Here is a 16,969-nt window from a genome sequence, read left to right on the forward strand (position 1 = left end):
GGACATAAGGACGGATGGATTTATTAACTTCATCCACAGGATTTCAAAGCTTTATCAAAAAACCTTCGGATGATGTATGATTAACTGAGGTAAAACAGTCTTAACGTCCTCCATCCTGTTTTGCTGAGAACTTTTTTATCAAAAAGTTGTGAATTATTCCAAACAGTGATTAACCCTTCAGGTGTATCGGGAAGGTTCTGAGTGCGAATGACGAGAGAAGTTTCATACTGTCTCGATTTGCGCTGGAGCGAACCATATCAAACAAGCCATTAAATAAATTCGTTTGGAATTGGATATTGTCAGGAATGTGGAAGAAATCCAAGTCAAAACGGAAAAAAGGATAGTAGCTACTCATGCGTGAACGCATGAGAATTAAACCTGATCTTTTCCTATGACGTAACGGGTATGAATAACTGTGTTGGTCTTGCTTTATAGGATATCAACCCACATGCTAGATTCTTCGTGGATGGACCAGCTCGTTGTGATATTAAACAAGGAGCACTAGGTAAGTTATCGATCGGTATTTTAGTCCTCACAGGGGAGGGGTAAATTCAGCGAGAATCGGGCATATAATTATTTATTGAGCATTGATCCATCCAGCACTATTGTTGAAGAGTAGCGCCCCTCAAACGGTACTTTTTTATCCATCAGTGTGCTAGATTCTGATCATTGATAGAGTAAAATGTTGGTGGCTCAGGTAGCGCAGTTGGGCTGATCAGGCTGCAGACGAACCAATGGCTAAAAGTGATCCCTGTTGATAGTTGCTTATCTTGGTGAAATAAATTACATAGCAGCAAAACTTTTCTGCTGAGTTTAAGCTGTGGCTCGAACCCAGAAACCAATAATTCAGACGATTCAAAACTTTAATTTTTACGAGGTTGACGCACTTGTGTTCCATGGGAACCAGACACGTGCTCTTCACGTGACGTACATTGACGAAGTACAGCTAAATCTGTCCCTTTGTAAAACCTCGAAGCAGTGATACATGACCTGCTACACCAAGCTGAAAATCCCTCTTTCCAACACAGTGAAGTTCGGTTTTTTAAACTGTTTTGTTGTTGTTTGGCCTAGTGTCCTGACAGACAAAACTGAGGAATTTACACAAATTTTTGAGAAAGGTCGTTGTTATTGGTTTTCAGTAGTACGTTAGCTCGTCTAGGAACTCAAGCACATATACGTGTAATGATTCATTCACCCAGTTCACTGAAGGGCAGGTCTATTCTTGTCATGACAGGAAACCCGCACGTCTAAGAATCTCTCTGTCACGTGTTACACTCGATTGTTACAACCAATCCTACTACGCGCTTCCTCACCGTATTCCTATCAGAATTTCACCATTTAAAGTGATTTAAATCAAAGGGGAGCTACCTCATTAGTCGTATTACTAAATCCTACAAGCAAATTTTGGAAGTAGTGCGGAAACCAATCTGTAGGCGTGGAGAGCCCCAGAAAGGTAAACTTCATAAAAATCGATGATTGATGAATGAGTCCCCACGAAAGACAAACTGGAACAGTAGCATTTTAGTACGACAACCGATGAGTTAACAGATGTTTAACTACAATGTCCACTTTCTGTTGGCTAAATTCAGCAGACCGATATAAGCATACCATTTCTCAGTGGTCGTTGGCACAACCGTCGATCCATCACTACGTTCCAGTATGCTCCCTGACAACGCACCTCGATTGGTGACGAAACATTCGCGATCGAATTGCCAAGTTCAGTAAACGAACCAACATTTCCTTCAATTCCCATGTACTATTTAGCAACTGGATATATTCTGTAAGATGTTGAACTGCGGTCTGAACCCCACAGTAAAAGCTTGACGTGGTGGAACAAGTGAAACGGTCGGTTGAGAGACACGATATTGTGTATCAACATCCTTCGAGGCTCGCAACTTAAAAACCCAAGTCGTCTGACATGGCAGTTTCACAGACAAATACTATTTTTAGCAGTTGTAGAATTCAGCCTAACAAACGGCTCAGATATTCGGATTCAGTGAGGACTAGTCATCATGCAAAGATATCGACAAGGTTTTACGGTATAAGGATTGCGCCACTTGACCAGCCTTGTGCACGTGACGCAGCAAAGTAGTGGACCATTGATCGAAGACAACATTCTGCTCCAAAGCCTATATAAACATCTAGATACTTGTCAGTATACATGGCATAATACCTAAACCTGCAGGCCTCTCAGTACCCCCACAGCCTTCAGTAAGATAGCTTGTGAGATATTCGAATTCCATAGATAATTGCTTAAAGAAAACAGAAAGTTTACAAAGTGATGAGCACAAATCTGAATCAGGAACTATTTCCCTAAAACTGGGATTACTTTCAGGTGATTGCTGGCTACTGGCGGTCCTATCATCCATATGTTGCTATCCGATCTTGATAAACCAAGTAGTACCACCTGAGCAAGAGGTCGACCTACCTGATTATGTTGGAATTTTTCGGGCTCGTTTCTGGCGTTTCGGACGGTGGATCGAGGTTATGGTGGATGATCGACTACCAGTGTACAAACATTCGAATCGCCTGGTTTTCATGTCTTCACCGACCAACAACGAATATTGGTCTGCATTGTGCGAGAAAGCCTATGCAAAGTGAGTGGGATTTTTTTCACAGTTTTCCGTAGGTATCATCCCCAAGTTACTGAGTTAAAGATTGTGTTTTAGCTTTATTACGCCTGCACGCTTCTGGAAACGCAACATTTTATGTATTACAGGTCAATATCAACCGCTTCTTTGTAACGGTCAACCAGCAAAGGTCCTTCCTTTGAATATCGAGTCTCTGCACACTAATTAAATGAATCTGATTGATCTGCAATGTGAACCGCAGTTGGACCCCGATGATTCAGGTCCCATTACTATCTGTAGCAATCGTTGCGGGGTACGCATCCAGTGAATGCGTCCATTCTGTTCCTCCCGAAGCTGCGTGAATGCCCTCTGAATACTTTGGGATGCATTACAAGCTCACATTCTTGTTTCCACAGTCACTAGTCTAAACCTGGTGGGGCGTGTTAAGACATACGTATACGTTTAAGGTGAAGGCTGTGTCCATTATATCACGAAATCTAACGATAACAGTACTGTCTACTGCTATACATACTATGGTACTATATACTATACACACTATACTACATACTATATACTATATATACTATACATACTATACTATACATACATAATACCACACATACATAATACCATGCATACTACATATACTACTGTACTACACATACTACTTTTGTATCACTATATATCGTAATCCGCTTGAAATCTTATACCCTAGGTCACCTAGTCTACCTTTAATTTGCGGCACAAGATTCATCTTACTTGACATTTTAGACTAAACGGCTCCTATGCGAGTTTGAACGGTGGTCTACAAAGTGAAGCGATGGAAGATTGTACCGGTGGTTTAGCCGAAACGATTTATTTGGATGAACGTCGGAGGCCACCGGACCTACTACGCATGATGCAACTTAACTCGAAACGTTGCGTTGTTATGGGGTGCAGTATACGGGTGAGTTGTTGCATTTTGGCGCTGGAAGTGATCCATAGTCTTTTGAAAAAGGGGTCAAACTATATGTCAAATTTATCATGACATACTTGACGATAGTTTGACTTGATTTTTAGAATTTCAATCGTTCTGTGAGTTCAGTTAAGCGAAGTATACCTCCTTCATCCTTATTCTACACCGCCTAAATTCTGGCGATCCATATCCATCCATAGGGTGGACTCATTAAAGGTTTGTGCTTGTGTGTGGTTTGCCTAAGTTGAAGACAGAATTGTAAGTGAACGACAATCGTTCCTTCAAATGACTGACCATTTACGCTCCATGACCTGTTCATCGTCGAAACCTGTGACGTTTGTATTCCCACTTCTCACTTTCTTTCAAACGTAATCCACAACTCCAAGAGCTTCGTCCACGTTCAGTCGTCATTGCAGCAGCCACTGTGCTACACTTTGTCCCGGATTATTTATCTTGGCATTCTTTGAGTGACTTGACACCGTGTTAGCACGCTGTTTTATTGCTACTTTTCCAAATACTGAGAGCGAAAAACACGCTCCGATCATTGCCAACGTTTCAGTTGCCTAAAGGATTGATACTCAACGGTTTGGTGTGGGCGAAACGGTTAAAAAAGCAACTCATCCATCAGATCGTTTACCAAGCTGAGTGGTTGTAGCACAAATTTTCGTGGTTTATCTTTGGAACGTTAATTGTTGTTCTAACTAATGGTGTCACAGTGGACACTACTGATGATGCAAGCAAGTAGTGCCTTCTAATGAATTCGCTACACTCCTCCTGAAAAGTGAGAGCTATTAGGGAATTTCTGGAGCCCCTTCTAACATTTGTTTGCATTTGAGTAACAGTCATTGACATCGAGGAAAGTTCAAGAAGACGCGTTCAAGGAGAAGATGGATATTCAGTTTTGTAAACAAGATGCATATGAGAGTTTTGCTCTAATATGCTGTAACTGTTCAGTTGGTGTTTCTCAGTGTGACAACCAACAGCAGCTTTCGGTTCTAAATGGCTAACTAATTGTCCCATTCATTCAGCCAGCCCAATCTGCGTCATACCTCTGGTTACTTTAAGAAACACGAAGCCGGCGCCCTACTTAATGGCCGAAGTATTCCTTGGGCTACAGCTGTATTGTAACTTAGGAATGTGGCGGTCCATAGTTTTAGTTCTTGTACCCCCGACTTTCATTCAGCTGTGCGCACCATTCCTGCCGCCTACTTAAACCATCAGCAGTTAGGGAAAATGACACTCCTGTAGTTTTCCCATGGACAGATTTGCAACGTATGCTCTTGTGTTCGAAAGACCTGCGCAGCCAATCACTGCTTGCCTCAAAGTTCTCCTGGACCAATTCTGCAACGAATTCAGTTGTTTTTTATCTTCCCAACGTTTCAATTACCGGTAACCTTCTGCAGGTTGTATCGGTCGTTAGCAAGGGATTCTAATTTCCAAGGATATTAAATTTCAGTCCCAAAATTCGACACCAATTTTTAATTCCAAGGAAGCCGTATCAAAGACTTTCCTCAATTCGAGCACTTGAACTTTACTTTTTGAAAGTGGACAACTTTTTGTGGGATCCGAGGCTAACTGAAGCAAACTTAAGACTTTCGGTGGTCTTCAGGTCCAAAAACCCGCAAAATACTACTCTCCATTAGACTGGTAAAAACGAATGGCAATTTATGGCGTACACAGTGTCGCTGACCAGTATGCTGATAAGACTACTAAATAGCTGGCGATTTCCAAGACTCATGCACTTGATGACTGTTCCTCACCCGCATTATCGACCGCTATGATCTTGCATGTGTTCGTCCCAGATCTAGACAAGTGGTGGCCACTGTAATTCAGCAGGCTAGGACAAATCGCGTAACAGGAGTGATTTAAACTGCGACAGCTTTCTTGGGTTTAACCAGGTTTGATCGTGCCCTAAGAAATCACGATACGACAAATTCGGTTGAATGATTAACGGAATAGCGAAGCTGATCTGGTTGACGCTGGCTCATCCAGACTGAGTTTTCACGTCTAATTGACCAAAAGCTCGTGCTCAAGCTTTGCACAGCTCTTCTCTTAGAAAACAGGCTGAATTACAGCCTTTATATTTTCATTTTTCTTCACTAGAGAGTTCCCTCTTCAGGGTTTCTTCTTGAAGGGTACTATGCTGTTTTTTGGTAACATTAGGATTCATATTTGAGGACGCTTTAGTCACACAATTCATGGTGATGGACATCACTTGCTTGGTCGCGGCGTATCCACAACTGTGTTTTCTTAAAGAGGAATAGTGTCGACCATTTTTATTCAATGAATTCAAAGTGAACAGGACTTTACTTCACTGCGAGAGATGTATGGTAAAAATTTGTTCTTCGTGAAAAAAGTTCCTGAAATTCGCAACAAAAGTGTGGTAAAAGCACAGCTAACCATTACACTATGTTCGTTTTCGTCAGTCAGAATCAGGAGAGCAGAAGCTTAAGAACGGACTCTTCGCGGGACACGCCTACGGAGTGACTGGAATAGCATCCGTAAGTCTCTTTCACCTTCTATCATGAGCAGATATCAAAGTCCTTTGGCTTTTCACTTATAGCTTGCTTGTCTGCAAACTGATTAGCTTTTACCTTAAGTGCTGAATGTGATCAATAATTGGATATTCATAATTCAATGAAACGTAATGAATCGATTGCCTGTTTTACAGCGCAAGCAAAGCAAAAGAACAGATGACTATCCCGCTGTATTGGACATGGATCTTAATTTACAGACAATCCATGCGCTATTTAAGTTGAAACCCGCTGAGAAATTTCAAAAATGACCTCCTGACAATCTAATGGACCTGGTTAGAACTGAACGATCCCTGCAGCCTTCTTCATCATTTCGTTACTGTTAATGTTGCTGAAATGTTTTTGACAACCCACTGATGGTTTTGCCTTCCTTAAGGCTGAGTCCTAGAGTTCCTATCAATCTGATGTTCGGACAATGTGTCGGAAAACTGGCAACTCAAACGTTGTTGACCCAGGTGCCGGTAGATTCGTTTTTCGAGCTTGGCACTTAGTTTGCAAATGTTTCCTCACCATCAGAGGGACCGACCGGCAAATCAACGGTAATAAGGCGTGTGCAAACTAAATGACAAGCTGACGAACTATATTTTATCAAACAGACATAATGACTTGCGATTTTTGTTACTTTTAGAGACTGACTCAAACGAATTCCCCATTTGTAAACAAGTGCAATCGTTGAAAGTTGCTCCTATTCAACTGACCGTTCCCCTCATACGGCTTATTTTGCACAGACAGACACATTCCCCAGAAAATTGAAAATTACGGACGAGTGATTTTCGATGACCCCCATAGCATATGTGCAGGAGCCAAAAATCCAGCTAAAAATGCCTTTCATCTGGAACTTGTCAGTGACGGCTTGAAACGTCCCATATAAAATTTTGCTCTTGTCCTTGCAAGGCCGTCTTAAATAGTGGCGGCTTTTTCCACTCATTCTTGCCGATAGAGACCAAATTTTATATCCGGGTTAGCCCAACTATGGCTTTTGTGAACTGTGGCCACATCACTAATGAAATTAACGTCAACTCACAATCTAAACAGCAGAAGGTTGTCGCGGAAAGGATGTTTCGACAAACCTAGCACACATCGGGGATCTGAAAGTAAACACTACAAGCATTGACAGACCATTAAACTGGCGCATCTAATTTTGTGGGTGAAAATTCACTCAAGTCATTCGCTCATTGGCCAGCGAGTGTATTATAGAACTCGGCGTTTGGGGGTAAACGTAGGTTTAATGGGATCTCTCCCTCCCTGGTGAAATCCAAGGTGAAGAAAAATGGTGGTGAGCTACCCAAGGGTTTACAGTGATCTTCGTAAGGTTTGGTGAGCCTATTTTGCTGAAATTGGCGTATACAAATGGAGCAAATTCTACGAATGCAAGAATGCTACCGAGCCCGTGAAGCTTATATCACAGGATTCAAGGAAACGATCCCCTGTAGATTTCTCAAACTAGTAGAATATCAAGTCGTGAGTTCAACATAAGGCGGCCCGCATGAGATCTAAAGGGGATCAGTACCAAACGTCCAAACCACGGAATGTACGTGGAACTATCAGAATGGGCACCATATGTACTGATAACTGACGCGACACGGCACAAATATAGGTTAATAGAAGGAGACAGGGTACTAATTTGAATAACCTCAGAAGTAGAACCTCAAGTAGAAAATAAGATTGACGAAAACTCGAGGACTGTGCCTACCTGTTGAGACCCAAGAAGGGCGAAACCGGTTGTGGGCTGTCGAAGAGTTTTCAGCAACCTTGTGAGTAGTTTCCCTTGTGAAAACCTCACAACCTATTTAACACAGATTCACGGTCAACAATCGAAACATACAATTTCCTGGAGGTGTTGAACCACGCCTCAAAATTGATTATATTCATTGTTCGGATAGACAAACTACTTTGTTGAGAACCGTTTCCAATTTTAAGGGAGTTCCTCTCCGGTGTTTGAGTTTGCATCATCATCTAACGCATTAACTCATAGTCCAGGGAATTTTCTTCGACCAGAAAACTGAAAGAATCCACCTCAAAGTTGTGGCGTGTTCACATGACCAGATACGTCCATACCCGAATGCGAACAACCGCGAAGTCCCCAAGAAATATCCCCTCAAAGAAAGACCGCTACTCACGGGAAACCTTTCCATCTTGGAAGCCTTTCCATCTTGTGGATATTTGTATCTACATTCATGTGTTGAATAGCATACATCTATGCTACAAAACTCACAGTCACACAGATTTGGTTGGTTTGTCTGAAGACCGAGGCATATAGCCTCAAACGATTTCAGAAATATGTTTTCGATTGATAGTTGTTATTGTAGTTAAAAAAAGTAAATATGAAGTGTACTCACAAGGTTGCTGAAAACTCTTCGGCAGCCCACTTTCGCCCGTCCGCTTGGGGATCATCAGGTAAGCGCAGTCCCCGAGTTTCCACCGTCAACCTTATGTTCTGCTTGGACATGGAGTGTTTGAAATAAATGGTTAAAAAGTTGGATGGAATACTTCAAGAAAAAACTCACGCTGTCCGAAACATTTCAGAATTCAGTTCCTTAACAGTCAGATTGGGACACTGTCGCACTATGAGTGTATCTAAAAGTGAACTATGGGTACACAAGACTTGTTGATCGAGCTTTAGGGTGTTTGATCGGCCAACATTAGATGTTGAACTGTGGATCTGAATGCATAGTCATAAAAACGGTTGGAATATTTGTCTGAGATCCCACACTCCCGTTCCCAGTGTGCATCGATCAGGCAATCATCGATGACAATAGTATGAAAACGACACCTGTTTCCATAGGCTCACAGGATCATACACGGGATGAACCATCTATCAGCCTTTTTTTAACTACGGGCTCTATTTAACCACAGTGGTGCTTTCAACTTGATATCTTCTCTCAGGTTCTCTATCATGGCGATGTCCAGCACCTTGTTCGGTGCCGAAGCCCATGGGCCGACTGTCAAGAATGGCGTGGGCCCTGGTCAGACAGATCTCCGGAATGGGAAGGTGTGAGTGAGGCGGACAAGTCCAGTCTACAAGTTCAGTTTCAAAATGACGGTGAATTTTGGTAAGTGTATTTTGCTGAACTGTTTGCTAATAGCCAGGTCCTAACATAAAGCTTACCTTCTTTCGAATCAGCCCAAATGAGATCGGTCTGTTTCCGCAGTTTATTTCACTGCGCACCAAGTCAACTTTCGGTTAACGGTTCCTGACACGGACCAAACATTAAGGTAAATAGGTTGCACTTTTCAAATGACGTTGAACAGCAATTGGTGTTGGAGGTGCTCCAGGATTTCTAAAGCATCCCCGCAGTTTTTCGCTCGACTGTCAGTGAGTACATACGTTTCTAAGCATCCAACATCCAAATGTTTTAGTTAATTGAGCTGTCCACCGGGCGCTCCCTTCAAAATTAATCATTGAAAGTTGTACAGTTGGTCAGCGGTTCTTGCGAATCCTGTCCTGCGTGGGTTCCTTCCTGTTCAGACTCATGAACAAACTAACAAAACCCAATGTAACCCCTCTACGTAAAAGTTCGTTAGTACTACAATACTCTATCAGGCTCACGACCTTTCGTGAAACGAATCCCATTCTAATAAGAGGGTTTGATGGCAATAATCTGTTTGAAGACAACCTGTAGAACACTATCGCCCTCAGTTGTTTTCTTCGAGTATACAGAGGACATAATGTATTGTCCAGCCGCAGTATCTTTCGAGCTAATTTTAGGACAAAACTAACGCTAAACTCTCAATGTGCTGAACTCAAACTGGACACTCATAACTTCGCTAGTCTAAAAATTTTCCCACAAAGTACTCGCGGACGCATACTTTCTAAATGGCTGATTTGGTGAACAGGTAATGGCAGTGTCTCGAACTAGTGACACTCAAAGTACACTAACTGAATGGAAAGCAGTCGACAGTTATTCTGTTCACATGAGGCTCAACAAGCAGATCGATCGTCACCTGATCATCGGACCGTGAACCATCGATTTGACGTTAATCTCAGTGGGTTTTCTAGGGTGCACGAACAGAGTTCTCGTGCAGTGAGCATTTACCATGCCATAATTTTTTGTGGTTCTATTTCCAGGATGGTTAGATTACGTACTTTGCGGCAACTTAAAGACAAATTCTCATTCCTGTGTGCAAAAGTTATGTTCAGTTTTGGCCTTGCAGCAAGCCGTTAGCAGAGGGTGCTTCCTTTTAGATTGATGCGTTTCTAAACTCTCACTGCAGTCTGTAGGGAGGTATTAAAATTACGTCAGTCCACAAAAATAAACAACCAATGCGTTGTCACTCATTGTACTCATTGTCATCCACCTGCTTTATGAGTTCCAAGTTGTTTCGTTTTGATAGTGTTCGGAATTCCGGTTTAACTTTTTCCCGTCCCGGTTCAGACGGCTCACTCTGAGTCACTGTTTACCTCGGCTTCGGTGGTATGTGTCCACGTTTTCAGTGAAGAAGAAATGCGGTTTGTTTGATTGTGGAGTCTCCGCGGTGCACCATGTATGGACCTCGTTATTGGAGATTGGAGTTATTGAATAAACTGTGACAACAATCGCATTTCTAGCGACTATACACTCATTTGCAAACTAAGTTGGTTTTTCGAGAGACTCACCTGGAACCCAGCTGAATCTCTCGTTTTTGATGTTCTTAGACAACTGAATGTGCTGCATCAGGCCGCCTCATGTTTTAGTCGCTACGATATTCGAGATATCGCGATACATGTATATCTTTGTAATGTAATACTCATAAGGTTGCTGAAAATCCATCGACAGCCCACGACCGGTTTCGCCCTTTTTGAGGCTGAGAACATCACAAACCAGAGATTCAGCTGCGTTCCAGGTGAGTCTCTCGAAAAACCAACTTAGTTTGCAAATGAGTGTATAGTCGCTAGAAATGCGATTGTTGTCACAGTTTATTCAATAACTCCAATCTCCAATAACGAGGTCCATACATGGTGCACCGCGGAGACTCCACAATCAAACTGTGAACCAATAAGTTTGACACAAATAGAGTAGAGGTATGCGCAACCTGATACGTACAATCACTTTCAGTCACCCCTCAGAAAATTCGCCATGTAGGTAAGACCAGATACAATGCCGTTTACTGGCAATGCCACCCTACTTGGACAGCATATCCACCAATGATCGACAGGGATTCATTTCACGAGAGGAACGGATGACAGCTGAACCTCTTGAGATTGAGCTACGAATGTCTAGGGAAAACCTTCAGTTCTAACAGACCGCTTATTGGACCGACAGTGATGGATCAAAATCAACGGAAAGATAATTGCTGGACAGGCGGTTTTTGGGATCTTGTCCTCAAGTCAACAGTAGTCCAACGTTTACATAGTTAATATAGTATAAATTGAGCTACAAAGTTACAAATGCAGAATGCGTGTTATGAGAACATCCAACTGACCAGTAGACTAAAAGGTCAACTGCGTGGACGACGCAATGTCTGCTTGAATGGTAGACATTTGTTTCAAGCGTCACGGGAGCGAAACAAACTGAGCTCTTGTTCAAAACGCTTCCACTAGCGCAGGATCGCTTGTGTGTGCGCATATTGCAAAGGTTTCCGCCATCCATTTCTGCTGCGGAACCCACCAGATTGTGCAAAATGCTTTGGTAGAACTGCCCGAGTAGTCCATATCCCCAAAGTGTGAGATGACAGCCGTTGTGATTTAACCGATGACTCCGATAATAATCTAAGAATGGGAGTGCGCTCTCTTTCAAAGCTATCCAGTCTTTCGCCCATTATACTCTGCTGTACAAGAACAAGAACAATAGTGCGCAACCACATTCTAGATGTAAATTTCAAATGGAGAATTTTGTTGTTGGTGATTGTGATTGCAGAGAGTTGCTTCTTCAGATGAACGCTTCAATGATATCCAAACCCGACGGCAGATCACATCTGGCAGTAAGTCGCTTTCAAAGGGTGAACTGACAACCACCACGATGAGTAGACATATGGCTGTTGCACGATATTTCTTCCTTAATGGCTGATTCGAAATTTCCTCTGCGTCTGAGCACGTTGGTAGCCTCTGTCAGCTGAATTGCCAGGCTCGGTGGATTAGAATGGTTTAGTGCAACTAGTGAAATTATCACGGTATGCTTTTGTCTCAAAGGTACGAAGTTGTTAAAGTTTGCGTCCTGAACAGTCCAAGTGGGGCTTCTGTGGACCGATCTTCGTATTGAAGCGTTCAGCAACCATGTTAAAATAAATTCCATAAAATTTTATACGCATCGCCTACTCCTGATTCAAACGTGAGCCTGATTCAACACGTACAAGGGACTGAACACTTCAACCTTATTTGACGCAGTTGGGAATATATCATCCAGTTTCTTCACGGAAGCAGACCATATGAACAAAATCCCTATCCCGCAAAACCCCAAAATTGCAAACAAAATTCTGCCCGGTGGATTTCAAGCGTGTGTCACGCTACCTGACTGGGAAGTCCTGACTGTCGGGTCCATCGATCGTCACAACCGGGACACTTACTGAGCCGTCGTTCGATCGGTCGGGCACACCAATCATATCGCTCAAGTGTGAACACGTTCGCCTGTTCAGACGTGAAAATTCAGATGCGTCCAAAGTATGTTGGTGGAGTAATGGTTACAAGCTCGCCTCGCATGTCAGATGTCCGGGGTTCGAATCCCGGCACGGCCGTTGGATATGCACTGCTGATGAGCTCTAATGAGAGCGAAACTCGAGTTCAGTGCTTCCCTTTGGTGTGGACTCACCGGAATTATTACGCCAGAACAGGAGGACGACAGTTCAAACGAGAGTGGCGACTATGGACATAAGGGAAGCCTTTGCAACGAGGCATCTACACTTGGAAGCGCTTGAACTCAGTCAAAATTAAAAATGAAAGATCGAATATTCATCATGTTCACAACTGAACACTATAATAAATTAATGATGCATGTAGTTTATGGCAATCTGAATTCCTCTGAGATGACGTGAAAGGAAACCAGAGAGAACTATTTAAAAGTAAACTGAAGAAACCTCTGAAGCACTCGAAAGACGGGGTAACCACATCTGACTCTATAACTGGCCATCTGGACCCACAAGTCCGGAGGCCAAACTTCTGCCAACAACAACAAGCAGAACATAAGGTTGACGGAAACTTGGGGACTGCGCCTACCAGATGGGCTTCAAGCGGAAGGGCGAAACCGGTCGTGGGCTGCCGAAGAGTTTTCAGCAACCTTGTGAGTAGTTTCCGTCATTAAAAAATATACCTGCGTGTTCATCAACAGTCTATTTTGGTTTGGACAAATGGATAAAAGAGGCGAACGTGGACCCTTGATATATATGATCCTTGAATGACGTTTACATTCTTACGAGCTTACAGAAACGACAAATGCACTCATTTGCAAATCAATTTGGTTTCCATGGGAGACTCAAGTGAGTCTGTCGTTTATGATGTTCTTCAACTGAATGTGCTGTAAATAGGCGGCCTCAGGTTCCAGTTGGTACGATATTCGAGATATCGCAATAGATTTTCGCAAAAGAAACTACCCTCAAGTTGCTGAAAACATGGGAGACTCAAGTGAGTCTGTCGTTTATGATGTTCTTCAACTGAATGTGCTGTAAATAGGCGGCCTCAGGTTCCAGTTGGTACGATATTCGAGATATCGCAATAGATTTTCGCAAAAGAAACTACCCTCAAGGTTGCTGAAAACTCTTTGACAGCCCACGACCGCTTTCGCTGTTCTTGTGCCTTGAATGACATTCCCATTTTTATGAGTGTACACCGTACAGAGGCGATAAGCTTAGTTGTGATCACCCTAACTCATCAGGAATCGCACCGTCAATCTCACTTATTTCCTTGACAGAATAGCTTTTACACTGCGTGGTCTCCATCTGCAGGTGTACTTTAATGTACCCCCCCCCCCCACATGCTTTAAGACAGAGCTTTGGCATTTGGGAACTGACTATAAGCAAGTGTGATCATAATGCGGGGACCTCGTAGTGAGGGTGACCTTATGCTGTTAAAATTTACTTGGATATATCCAGACAACAAAACTGTCAGATGCTCAGCTGGATAGTAAAACCCCATGTGTGTAATCATCTGACGGTCCAGCCAGTTTGATACATGCACTGTTCAAAACTTTTGATTTAGCAGTGAAGTCCAACATACATACTACGCTTGTCTGATACTACTATAACCGTTGGGTATTTCTGGGTGTTGATCCAAATCTACAGTCGGATGGAGCTCAAAAGTATCATATCCATGTGAATATGTCTGTTCTACATACCATGAAGAAAAATCACTCAGCTTTTGCGCCCTTTCTGTACTTAACTTCCATGCCACCAGAAGGAAGCACGAGGGTTGGGATACTGTCAGGTTGATGAAGCTTAGGCAAGGGAAGTTGAGAGGCAGAGATGAGGTTCGAACCACGAACGTTCCGGTCATCAAATTCGCGCCCTAATCACTGAGCCACCTCGCCCCTACATACCGTGAACGGTGGACTAATTCAGGTGAACAACTGAAGTTTGGTGGCTTGACGCCACTCCAAACAAATTGGCAGAATTATTGGATATTATTGGTCAACCTTCGTGTCAAGCATTGTTGTCCAATAGAAAAACACAGAGGAGAATTAGAAGTAACTGTAATGGTTACCCTATGAGATCCATTCCGTCTTCAATGGTAGGAATCATCGTTGTTTTTCTCAGGATTCTTGGAGCAGACTGAAACCCTGCAACACCCGACAAGAAAGTCGAACGATGCGCCATTCAGCTGGGGCTGGCTGGCTGCTGAAGCGACAAACTCTTGGAAGAAGTCCCGTTTATCTCAAAGAATTTCATCTTTTGAACATATCATTATATAGGTGAGGAGAAATTTTCACCTTTGTGCTGGTTGGGTATCATTTGCACCTTGAAACTCAGATTCTACACGGTGTTTCTGCTATTTTTGAATAGCCACAATCTTGCTCTACAGGCTGAAGGCAATGATAGGTACCACACGCAACAACATTTAAGGCCGAATTTTATAATCTTCATTGTTTCTCAAGATTACTTGGATCAAAAGCTAACAATTTTATTGAGCTCGATGTGGCTCACGACCTCACTGACTAGAAGTTTGTGATCCGAAGACAAATTCAGAATCCCGACTGCTACTGTCCAGGCTTGGGAAACCTGACACCATCTTACCCTCGTGCTTCCTTCAGGTGGCAATGCAGCTATGCACCGAAAGGGTCTCACAAACGAACAGATATTATTACCTTATATACTACCCGATGAGTCCCTAGATGCACGAAACAGATCGGGGGCTGCTGACGGGTTTTCAGCAACCTTATGAGTAGTGCATTAGGTCTATACAATGTATCGCGATATCTCAAATATCCTGCCACATGAAACATGAGGTGCCCTGGTGCAGCATATTCAATTGCTTGAAAATATCACAAACGAGAGATGTAACTAAGTTCCAGGTGAGTCTCCCTTCTAAAACCAAATTGGTATCCAAATGAGCATAGTTTTTTAACATTACTACTATTCTATGCATCCAGTAAAGATGAAAACTCACTGTTTTTTATTGTGTAGGATGTCCTTTGAGGACTTCACGAAGAATTTTACATCCATGGAAATGTGCCATCTAGGCTTTTCAAGTCTAGAACCACATGCGAAGCTCAAAGGCCGGCGACGTTTGGAAGAGGTCATTTATCCCGGATCCTGGAAGAGGAATGTCAATGCCGGTGGATGTGGCAACTATCTTGGTATGTTTCAGATCTAACCGTCGCTTTTACATCCATGCTGTAATAAAGTGGCAGTAGGATTTTGTGGTGAATGCACTGCCAAGATGTTTGCTATCATATGTATCAAAAACAATCACAGAGAATACGCACTCTTAAAAATCAAGATAGCAGTGCGAGATTAATGGAGCAAAACCTCATTGGTCTTGATAAAACCCAAGTTATTGCGAATCAATGACATTTGTGAGTCGTTTCAATCATCTGCGCAAAAGTAATCCAAAAATGTTTCGTCCTGAAACCTCCGACAGGTATTGAATAGTGCCATTTGGTGATCCAATTTGTCACTCCGAGTGAAGAAGTCCAGTAGGGACAAAAAACCCTTGCGGAGCTGATTTTTAGGGATCTAACCACATAAAACATATTGCTACCTGTCGGCTTGGCAACAGTCAGAACACCCACGGCTGATCCGGTCGGTAGAATTCACGTGATCTGACTATGTCGATTGCGAGTTAGGTTGAAGGTCACATGTTACGTCTTTCGCTGCTCAAAATAAAAGCATAATTGATGGCTACATAGACAGACTAAAGTGCGGATAATTACCTCAAGACAGGTGAGGTGCCTACTAATAGTACAGTCACATTTGCCAAACCATGGGGGTTATGTATAATAACAAACCACAACTGCGAGTATGCAGCGTTTGAAAAAGAGTTCGGAAACACAAGATTGCATTGCTGAAAACTCTTCGACAGCCCATGACCGGTTTCGCCCCTCCGTTTGGGGCTCATCAGGTAGGCGCAGTCCTCGAGTTTCCGTCAACCTTATGATCTACTGGAACCCAAATTGGACTGTTTTTATATATCATAAACGAGAGATTCAGTTGAGTCTCTCGTGAAAACCGAATTGATTTGCAAATGAGTGTATTTCTCGAGTTCCGAACTACTTTGAAGACTGTTGGACCAGTTGTTCAAGAATCTTCCAACAATACAAGTTGTATCACCACTGAAAAAAGCAAGTGCATGCTAATTCTGCTCAACATAGGTGTGGATCGTTCGCATTCCGCGTCACCTTCAAACAAGGAACGCACCCATCCAAGTGCCGAGTAGGGATTCTGCACTATAATTCATCTAGTTACTCGAATCGTGGTTAGATTACTGAATTGATTTTGATTTAAAAACAGAAACTAAAGCGTAGGATTCAAATCTCTAACGCCCCCTGGAACGCTCCTTTTAAATA

At 42.7% G+C, this 16,969-nt stretch overlaps 1 protein-coding gene across 1 annotated transcript in view; it reads left to right on the forward strand.

The window, feature by feature from the left end:
• Nucleotides 1-16,969, forward strand: part of T265_13827 (hypothetical protein) — a gene marked incomplete at both ends in the record, with an annotated part of 70,566 nt that overhangs the window by 39,501 nt on the left and 14,096 nt on the right. Inside the window, 6 exons of the mRNA XM_009170708.1 lie at nt 436-505; nt 2,336-2,597; nt 3,342-3,516; nt 5,952-6,026; nt 8,946-9,112; nt 15,588-15,760. Of these exons, the coding sequence (XP_009168972.1) occupies nt 436-505; nt 2,336-2,597; nt 3,342-3,516; nt 5,952-6,026; nt 8,946-9,112; nt 15,588-15,760 (922 nt within the window). The remainder of the gene's footprint in view (nt 1-435; nt 506-2,335; nt 2,598-3,341; nt 3,517-5,951; nt 6,027-8,945; nt 9,113-15,587; nt 15,761-16,969) is intronic.

This window comes from Opisthorchis viverrini (genome assembly GCF_000715545.1).
Source record: "Opisthorchis viverrini unplaced genomic scaffold opera_v5_109, whole genome shotgun sequence".
Taxonomy (NCBI): domain Eukaryota; kingdom Metazoa; phylum Platyhelminthes; class Trematoda; order Opisthorchiida; family Opisthorchiidae; genus Opisthorchis; species Opisthorchis viverrini.